The sequence below is a fragment of the Apus apus genome, chromosome 11, assembly GCF_020740795.1.
Source record: "Apus apus isolate bApuApu2 chromosome 11, bApuApu2.pri.cur, whole genome shotgun sequence".
In the NCBI taxonomy this organism is placed as follows: Eukaryota; Metazoa; Chordata; class Aves; order Apodiformes; family Apodidae; genus Apus; species Apus apus.
Window position 1 is genome coordinate 9,160,962 of NC_067292.1, and position 10,928 is coordinate 9,171,889.

Genomic DNA, 10,928 nt, shown 5'->3' on the forward strand with positions numbered 1-10,928 from the left:
TGAGGTGGATCAAGAACTGGTTGAAAGGAAGAAGTCAGAGAGTTGTAGTCAATGGGGCAGAATCTAATTGGAGGCCTGTGACTAGTGGAGTCCCTCATGGGTTGGTACTGGGACCGGTGTTGTTCAACATCCTCATCAACGACCTGGATGAGGGCACAGAATGTACCCTCAGCAAGTTTGCTGATGACACCAAGCTGGGAGGAGTGGCTGACACACCAGAAGGCTGTGCTGCCATTCAGAGAGACTTAGACAGGCTGGAGACTTGGGCGGGGAAAAACCTGATGAAGTTTAACAAGGGCAAGTGTAGAGTTTTGCATTTGGGGAAGAAAAATGTCATGCACCAGTACAGGTTGGGGGCTGACCTGCTGGAGAGCAGTGTAAGAGAAAGGGACCTGGGGGTCATGGTAGACAGGAGGATGACCATGAGCCAGCAGTGTGCCCTTGTGGCCAAGAAGGCCAATGGCATCCTGGGGTGTATTAGAAAGGGTGTGGTTAGTAGGTCAAGAGAGGTTCTCCTCCCCCTCTATTCTGCATTGGTGAGGCCGCATCTGGAGTATTGTGTCCAGTTCTGGGCCCCTCAGTTCAAGAAGGACAGGGAACTGCTTGAAAGAGTCCAGCGCAGAGCCACAAAGATGATTAAGGGAGTGGAACATCTCCCTTATGAGGAAAGGCTGAGGGAGCTGGGTCTTTAGCTTGGAGAAAAGGAGACTGAGGGGTGACCTCATCAATGTTTACAAATAAGTAAAGGGTGAGTGTCAAGAAGATGGAGTTAAGTTTTTTTCAGTGATGACCAGTGATAGGACAAGGAGTAATGGATACAAATTGGAGCATAGGAGGTTTAAGGTGAATATCAGAAAAAAATTTTTTACTGTGAGAGTGACAGAGCACTGGAACAGGCTGCCCAGAGAGGTTGGGGAGTCTTTTTCACTGGAGACATTCAAAACCTGCCTGGACACGTTCCTGTGTGATGTACTCTAGGTGACCCTGCTCTGGCGGGGGGGTTGGACTAGATGATCTTTCGAGGTCCCTTCCAACCCCTATGGTTCTATGATTCTATGATCAGGAAAGAGACCAAAACCGTTTCATTCACCTTTCTGGAGGAAGACAACCACAGTCTCTAGTTGCTCACAGAAGCAATATCAAGCAAAGCTAAACAGAGTTATCTCCTCATTCTTCCCTCTATGGTAAATGTCAATGTAAAAATAGCACCACATGGCAATGCAGATCTACAACCTCTAAGGAGAAAATCTTTACAAAGAGAAATCAGGAGTTTCAGGAACACGGAAGAGACATGGTTTACCTAAAGAAGATTTCTACACATATTTTGTTATAAGTCTAAGACCAAATGCCAAAGATCACCAGCGTAAAAAGTCAAGCTTAACATCTTTTGAATAGCTACAAATACCAGAGAGTCAAAGCTCAATATGCAACACGCAAAGTCACAAGGATTTCTTACATAAAGGCACATCTATTGTATAGAAACTGTAAGAGAATTAAAGATGGAAGATACAGAATTATTCTAAATTAGCAATGCAATCCTAGGATGTAACAATAGAGGCATTTCCAGCAGAGGTTTGAAAAGTGAAATGTCATCATACCCACTGGTAAGACACACTTGAAAGGTTATCTACTACTCATGCCCACTGAGAAACCATCTCAGTCAAAGAGAGGAGCAAGAAAGGGCTGCCAGATGGTCCTCAGACCAGAGAGCCCCTCTTACAAGCAGCGTCCAAAACAATTTTGTCTTGCCTTGTTTGGCAACATGAAGGCTGGCTGAGAGCAGACAGCTGTTCCAAAGTACACAAACGAGTAAGCAGTAGTTACGGAAAGCGGCAATGTTAGCACAAGAACAAATGGCTATAAATTTGTTAGAATTAAATTCACACAAGAAATAAGGAAGGCTTTGATACTTCCCAACCGCAGTGCAAATGAACAAAAGCTAACTTCAAGGTGAAACTATCAGTTCTGGAAAAAGCTGTCTAGTATAGGACTGCCTGTGATAACAAAGCTGCTCAGGTGTCTCCTGCAGTGCTCTGCTTCTCACCAAGACCACTGAATGCTTTACACTTCAGGAACCTCGCAGTGGACTGACCTTACCATGCAATAAATATGACATAATCTTCTGACCTCTCTCAGGTACAGTCTAATGTTATGTAGCTTAGTTAACACCTCATATACATAAAACTGAATTTCACAATAACTAATATAAAAAAAATCTCTTTATTCACACTGTATTCAGTGGTCAACAGGTAATTCTACTATTTACAGAATGACAACTGCCTGTAAAGCACCCAGCTCCCCACCCTAGTAACTTAATTAAGCAGATCAGGAATCACACTGCTGTGCAACTGCACAAAGGTACTGCACAAGAGACCCAGGGAGAAAGGAGCAGGAAGGAGTTATACATGTAGGAAGAGGTGACACACCAGACTGGGATGGGAAGCTGGGGACTCAATCTAATTCTCCCCTCCAGAAGTGATCAGAATGAGAAGCTGAGATGAAGGCACAATAAGGCAGCAATAATTACATATGACTTTACTGAAAACTTCATATTAATTTTCAACCTGATTCTAATAGTTAGGAATTATCTTATTCCTCGGACCATAAATGTTTTCACTCTAATTCTTTAACATAATTAACAATTTTTTAGTGTAATTCTCAACAGTCTTAATACTCATGTAGGTGTGTATTACAGGCTTTTTGAATTTTCTTTTCTTTACTGCAATAGATCCTGATAGCAAAGAACTTCACTGTAGTCCTGGCCTTAACCCATTTCTGGATCTGGAAATGTATAAAGACAGTAAGCCACAGAACAACTTTTTCCAACATTCAGCTACTCTCCACTAATGAAGATGGAACTTTTTGTTCTGAAAATTGTGAACATATGAACTGCTATTCCCACCAGATTTCATTTAGCTCAAAATCTTGCCTCCACCGACAGGCAATAGCATATGCTATAGAAAACAAGGCGAGAGGAAGCATGCAGTGATACTTCCCAGTACACTCATCAGCAACTTGTAGCTCAGAGACCTCCCAAGCAGAAGTATTATCTTATTTAAAATGAGTATCTGACCAAATTTTTGTAGCATTTGGAACAGACACATGAAGAAAATAGTCCAGGGCTGTCAGAGCTAGAGAAGCCTTCACTAATGGCACCTTCTCTTAAGCTAGCACTTGATAAGGGTTTTCTGACACTTGCTACTTCCTTCAGAAGATTGCACTATGATGTTACTGCTCCAGTTAAACACTCCTAACTGCCACCAATGTCACAAGAACTGGCTAGACAATTTTTCACATAAGTTGTTCCAGTTGTTAAATGTAACGTGCTACTTTAAATCAACTGCCTGTGAAAACCTGGTAGGATCCTGGTGAGATCCTACAGGTCCCAACAGGATCCTGCCTGGTTTCCTCAAAATTCACCTGGTGTCCTGAGGAACTGCCCACCTGGAGCTACAGTTCCCAAAGAAACCAAGAAGCAGAATACAGGCAGTCATGATTTGCCATGGGAACTTCAGGGGAAAATACATGTCTATGCCCACCTTCAATGACAGTGAGATCCTTAAAGCTACAGACTTGTAACAATCAAGGAAAAATTATAATGCTCGTAGAAGAATCAAAGATAAAAATAAGGAAAAAAAAAAAAAGGCAGGTAAATTCATCTAAAGTAAAACTATTTCCAGCAAAGAGGTGGTACCTGTTAATCAGCCCCTCTCTTTCAGAGGACAGCAATGAGCCCCTCTGTTTCCTCACATTGTAAACACCTTTCTTCAGCAAGCACACTCAGAAAAAGGAGAGACTCTCCTTAGGAAATTCAAGGAAATGGGAAATAAATACTGAAATGAAACAAATAATTTGATGATGTCCACAGGAAAGTTTCCCAGATACATATGTTTGATTACTGTACAATAATCATCATGGGAAGTATTAAAGCCCCTAAAAAGCATGAGAAACATAAAACCATGCCAAAGAGTAATGAAAATAAACTCTAAAGAGCTTTTCTGCTCTGGTCTCCAATAACAACTATCTAATGTCTCCCATCTGATGTAAAGCAAGGTACTGCTCCATCTAACTGCCAGAAAGTCAGCTGACAATTTCCATCTAGATTTGAAGCACCCCTCCAAAAAAAGCATTTCTTTGGTTGGTATATAAGTATACTGGCTTCTCCCTGACTTCCATTTCAAGCCCTCATTTAAAAAACAAACAAACAAACAAAAACAACACAAAAAAAACCACCACACAAACATGAGAGCTCCACACTACTTGAAGACTTCCCCCACCCCCAATTAATTTCCCTTCACACCATTTACTTCCCACATGCCTGATGACACCTGATCAGATGTCTCAGCCACCTCAGCAGCCCTGACATGGTCATATATTTACAATTCCTTTCTTCAGGCTTCTTCTTTAAAAGAAGCTTACAGCTCCAGTCCCAGCTACAGCAGATGTGTCCTCACAGATCAAAATAAACACACACAAGTATTTCAACAGAACAATATGATAAAGGCAAAAGAGCTACTTTCCAAAAAGGTCTCTTGCCTAACAGTACAGCTTTCAAAAAGAGGAGTATTTGTTCAATATTAAGCTGTTCTACATGGGTCCCTTTTATTACTTCCCTGCTATTCCTCATATTGAGTATTAGTGACCATTAGCAGGCATACGTATGCAGCACGTAACTATTCATCCTAGCCTTGAATACTAATCAGAAGCCCTAAATAGTAAAATGTAGTTTTCTTAGTCTGCATGCCAAATTTAAAATTAAGAAAAAAACATGATTCTCTTCAACCTTTTCTGGAAGTCAAGGGAAAGAAGCCAAAATAAGACTCAGAAATATGCTGCATAATACCGCACATGAAACATTATCATAACCTATCATGTCAGTACCCCTTTAAAGGACACTTGAGGGAATATTCTCTTGAAATATTAATAAATAAGATTTAAAACTACTCTATCCTCTACCAGCACTTAAATTACTCCGTATATCTAAAACATCATACTGCTTTTCATCTTGTAACAATATTTTGAATAAATTAAGACACATCTACAAGAATAGTGCTCTATAATCACCTATTTTCAGTAACTTCCCCCTCCATTCCTCAGTTCCTTCTGCTTTTGACAAATAGGCATTTTGAAGAAGAGCCACTTAAGCCACAATGCCCAACAGTAATCCTTCATACACAGTGCTAGGAATGAACTTGCGGAAAGTCCTTCAATTGAAGATTAGAAGAAACAACAAAGTTTGTCTTGAGCTGATAATTTTGTCTGCCAATCATACATGTATTTTAAGACAAATCCTTATGCTAAATGAAGCACATGCATTGTAAACTTTCCTGTAGCTTTATTTTACTAAGGTACATTTAGAGACCTTTTGTCTTAACCAACACTTCTATTTTTGGGTTTTTTAAAAGTTTCCTTGCGTGCTATATGGAGAGTTTCTCCTTAAGAGCTACAGTTCTATGGGCTTTGACACATTGTAGTTCATGCAGTATTTTTGTTAAAGTATTATTTAAAATTATAATTAAAATAATTATACTTGGCAAATAAGTGAATTAAGTGCACTGTGGAACGTGTTCTCCCTTCTTTCTTTTCCCACACAGTTCCATTTTCCATCAGTTTGCAAAATTCAGTTGTCTGCTCTGCCATGAATTAGAGCTTCTTGTGAGTACCATTGTGCAGAAACTAGTTTCTTGTTAACTGCTGACCCACTGGACTCATACACTTCAAGGGAACCATGCACGATAGCTCAGATCACTCTTATTAAAAAGGCACAAAGCACTACTCAAATCCCCTGAAGGTATTAAACTGCACGAGTAAGTCTTCCTAACAACATACTAAAGTAGCAACATCCTTGTCCAACAGTCAAGAACACCCTGCATCTGTAACTCCAGCACAGCGTGGCTTTCCCCTCATCTTTCTTTCTATACAAGACTTAAAAAATTAAAAGGTGCACTCCATGTAACTTTGGAACTTTTACCAAGCCAATCAGAGTTTAATAATCAAGAATTCACTTACTCATGATCAGTAATCACTCATTTTAATTACAGCCTTTACCATGACTTGCCACAGTACCCAGTGTACTACAGAAAGGATCCGCAGTAGGAACAGAAACAAAAATCCCGAGGGCAGATTATTTCCATGTATTAGGCAACACCACCCCAGGATTTCTACCACATGGAGAGTTTTTAACCGTTCAAAGATAGGTAGATGTTGTACAGTGATGACAGATTCTTTGGCATCAGTCCTGAAAACACATAATACAAATACAACTATTCCCTGTTGTTAAAGACTTCTCGGGTAACACACTCCTTGCTACCACTTGCAGACCACAGATTCCACTCTACAGTGAGGAGATGAGAAGAAAACCCACACTTCCAAATCCTGGACGTTCATAAAAAAATAATCATAGATTTTTCTACATAGTCTATAAACATTTGTCACTGTTGAACCTAGCATATTCTGCATATATTTTACATGAAACCTGTAAGTGCAAGCTTTGTCTTGCACAAGCCAACAGGGGTTTTAAATGCTGGAGTTTTATATACGAAATATTAAAATGTTTCTGCCATCACAGTTCCCAAAGAATTCACTCATTTTAAAGGAAAACAATTTGTAGTAACCCAGAAGACACTATCTTATCATTATTGCAAGCTGCTGTTCTCATAGAATATCTATTTTAAAATATCCTGCAAAACATATTCATTGATTTAAAAAACATTAACAACCAAGTGAAGGTGGATCAGATGAAGACAAAGATCAGCAGCAACAGAAAACCTGACAAAATGCTTTGGTGTCATTACATTTTCAGCTGCTGTATCGCTCCAAGATTTGCACAGCCTCCATCAAACTAAACAGTTTAGTCGTTCAAAGTACACGAACAAATACAGCTTACATGTTATTTCAGAACAGAAAAACGTTGGTTGTTTCGGGTTTTTTCCCCCAGCGTTTCTTTTCTTTTACTCAGCGCACTTACGAGCACCGCAGCCTGTTCAAGGCAAGCACCTAAGCGGATACTTTGCAAGCACCCAAGTCGATCCCCAGAAACAACTCATGCCTGCAGCTCCTCAAGCAGGAACCCCAGGCAGCTCGCCCCCATCCTGCGGCTCCCGTGCCCGGGACACCGGAGCACCACGAGCCCGCAGGAGCCCCGAGGCCGCCCGGGCAGCGCGCCCGCCCCGGGGGCTGAGCCGGCCAGGGCCGGGGCTGCCTGCAGCCACCGCCACGCCGCTCTCTGCGGCAACTCCATCCAGTAAATCGACATTTAATGGTTAAACTGAATTATTTACGTATCCAGAAGTTGCCTTTTTTTTTTTTCTAACCTATACAAAGCCCGTAGCGTTAAGAGGTTTTTTGACCCCCCGGGATCTGAGGGCACAAGGCAGCCCTGGCACGCACACGGAGGTAAATTTTTTTACAAAAATCGGGCGGCACAGCAAAACAGCCCCTACAACACCTTCCGTAATGGAGGCCCAACCCGGGCCGTTTCCCGCGGCAAGGGGAAGCCACACCACCTGACGGCAGCAAGCCCGGACACCTCTCGAGCCACCCGAAGCCGAGCGGCGTTCCCCCCAGCCCCCGGGAACGGCCGCGGAAGGAGCGTCGGAAACCGGGAGCGCGGCTGGCGCCGCTCCCGGGCTGGGCCGAGCCTGCGCCGGCACCGGGCTGACACGGCCCCTCAGAGCCAGCGGAGGCGGCCGTTCAAACAGCCCGCGCCCCAGCGCCGGGCTCGGCTGAGGCGGCGGCTCCGGCCCGCGCCTGAAATGGAGGACGGCTGGGCCGCCGCCAGGCGCCCGCCCGCAGGTACACACCGCGCCGGGAACGCGCGCACGGCCCTGCCCCGCGGCTGCCCTCCCTCCTCCCCGCCCGCACCGGTACGAGGGAAGGAGCCCGCCGCGGGGGCGGCCCCGGGCCCGCTTCCCGCCGGCGGTACTTACCACCTCGGCCAGCTTGATCCTGCCGAACGTGCCCCGCAGGTATTCCAGGTCGCAGCGGAGGCCGCCCAGCCCGCGGCGCTGGCTGACGGGCTCAGTGGTGGGCTGGTAGGGACTGCTGGCCCCCGAGATCATGGAGGTGCTGGACGCCTCACCGTCGAAGCCCTCCAAGTCATCGCCGTTCCTCATGGTGCCGGGGGTGCCGGTGCCGCCGCGCTGCTCAGGGGGTAGGTGCGGAGCCGCGCTCACCTAGCGGAGTGCCGGCTGCATGGCTGCCCCGTCCCGCCTCAGGCGGAGCGGCGCGGGGAGAGCGAAGGCAGCATCCCGCCGCCTCACCGGCCCCGCCGCCTCACCGGCCCCGCCGCCTCACCGGCCCCGCGCGCGGGCACCTCCGCGCCCCGCCGCTGGGGGGCGCCCCAGCCCCGCCCAGGGGCGCGCGGGGCCGCTCCGCTGGCACGAGACCGCCCGGGCCCCCGCCCCGCTCCCCGCGCCCGGTCCCCGCAAGGCAGCTCCGCTCCGCTCCGCTCCGCTCCGACCGGGGCCGCTGCCGCCGCCGCTCCTCCCCCTGCGCTCAGCGGAAAGGGCGGAGAGAGCCCGCCCCGGAGGGCGCGCCGCGGCCGGGCGGTGCCTCCTCCACCGGCCCAAGGCCCTTCGCCCGCTCCGCCCCCGCGGCCGGCACCTGCCCCCGGCTGCCCGCCCTCCCCCGGGCCGGCCTGCCCGCCGCCGGAGGGGCCGCCCCGGGCCGGCGAGGGGCTGGCAGCTGCCCCCGGCGGGTCACCCCGCACCGCGGCACTTCAGAGCGGTCTGTTCGTGTCCCAGACTTTTGACTTCGGGCGTTTTAAAATGCATCGACGCTGCTGTTAACAGGGAGCAAGTCAGCGACACTGCCCTTGTAAATGGTATTCAGCACTCCGAGTTAGCCCGTCGAGATACATAAAGCGGTTCACACTGCTCAGAATTACACCCTCAAGCTGTTACGATACTGTACCCACAGTGTTCGAATACTGGACATCCTCAGGGTATTCCTCCTGAAGTGTCAGAAACATTTCACCTGTAATTTTAAATAGTGATGTTTTCCCAGTAAATGGTTAGCTCTGACAGGCTCTGAATCACTTTTTGGAGGCACTTTTTCTTCCCCTGTGTGTCACCATAAATAAGGATAAATTGCAACGTAATCTGGTAAATACAGGTGTATCAAATGCAGCCAAAGAAGTTTGGGGTTTTTTTAACATGGAGACAGCCAGACTGCTGTGCACCACAAACTGAGCTGAAAATCATGGTTTTCAGTGTTGCATCCTGGCATCTGCCATCTTTATCAGCCAGATCCCTACTCTTGCTCTTGTCATTGACAGTCAACACCATTCTCTCTTCTTTCACATTACTAGTACAGGACTTTCACACATACTATCCCTCCAGCATCTTACCCTGGCCTCCAGGAGTCTTTCTTATTGCTATTGTTTTTCTGCTTTCCCTGAACACTGTGGATTATCAACCTTGTGTTTTCCTTTCCAGTTATCTTTGTGCTTTGCTTAATCTACCCCTTTCCGTTCTCTTGAAGCCCCTTTAATCCTTCTTCTTTCAGAGGGTTCTGCCCACTACCATGTGATTTTTAATTTCAAGAGTTTTTTCTTCTTTTCTTTGGCATCTGTATAAATAGACCCTAAGAAGTAGTGCCAAGGAGACCAGAGCACACCAGAAACCCTGGATGAAGAAAGTCAGGTTTTTGTCTGCCATTAACAGTCATCGCTTGGTTAACTAGAGACATGGCTGAGTCTGCTGCCAATAAAAGACTTTTCATAGCTTCTCTGGTACACCCTGGTGCTGGAAGAGGCTGATACTCTCAAGCAAGATGAAGAGTTAGGGGGCACGCTTAAGAAGGGCAAATGGCAAGAAAAATGAAAAATTAAAGAGAAAGAAAACATGAGAGCAAGGCATGGAGATGATGGAAACTCTGTTGCTTGGGTCACATAAAACTAGCCTAACAATACGAAATGATAAAGGAAAGGGTAAAATGCTGCATTGGCACAGGGCAGGCCATGATGGACTAATAGGTTTTTATAGTCTCTTATTTCAGTTCTTGTATAACTCCAGAGAAATAAGAAGTCTCACAAAGCTCCTTTTCTTGCAGTAAAGATCATGGGTAGGTAGTTGCCACTTCTGAGAGCTTCTCTGGATTCTTTTTAACATAAGACTTCTCAGCTGTTTCAGGGACACAGGATTTCCACACCCACCTACAGAGACAGTTAACACTTGTTTTGAGGGACTGCTGTGGCAGTTCTAGAAAACTATCCTGAGCAAAATAATGAAAACATTTTTGATACATCCAGTGATCGTTATTTTGATTAATCATTTGCAGTTCTAGAACATCAGTATGTTGAAGGAGAATCAAAAGGTGGTATTGCAGAAGGCAAATGAAGGACAAAGGGAGAGATGGTTGAATGATTTCAGAAAAAGGCTAGGTGATAAGAGATCTTGATTCGGTTTTTCGGCATAGCCACTGCGTCCTGCACAGCCTTCAGCAAACTTCTTAATAGCTCAGTTTTTCCTGAGTGGAGGATGCAAAGTTTAAACGTATCTAAAAATCCTCAGAGCATTTTGGGAATCCTGCACAGCACAGACACACCAAAACCCCTCTGTTCTGTAATGAGCCAATTGCCTAGGTAGCGAAAGCACAGTAAGTGTTCCCTCTGCTCATTCCAAAGTGTTATTTGAACAATTGTGAGGAATGTTTTCAGCGAGCCTGTTGACAGTGTCACCGACCGCAGTTCCACAGGCGTTCCAGGCAGTGGGAATATCGGCAGCGCCGCCCGCAGCCATCGCGCCCCTTTCAGCACCGCGGCTTGTACAGCCAACGTCCCTCTTGCTATCCGGGGCACACAGCCAACACCAAACCATACTGGGGGGTTTTCTGGCATCCTCCTGGATGGGTGGGTGGGCTGGACAGGCTTGGCATGGGCTTGTGAGGTTGCTGCCAACATTTAACAAAGGAATCCTTTACACACA

General features: G+C 46.1%; 1 protein-coding gene across 1 annotated transcript in view; it reads right to left on the minus strand.

Moving 5' to 3' along the window:
- The window catches only part of CMTM4 (CKLF like MARVEL transmembrane domain containing 4), a 38,716-nt gene extending 30,292 nt beyond the window's left edge, over positions 1–8,424 (minus strand). The window contains exon 1 of the mRNA XM_051629426.1: positions 7,929–8,424. Coding sequence (XP_051485386.1) covers positions 7,929–8,114 — 186 coding nt within the window. The 5' untranslated portion in view covers positions 8,115–8,424. The remainder of the gene's footprint in view (positions 1–7,928) is intronic.
- Positions 8,425–10,928: the final 2,504 nt, after the last annotated feature.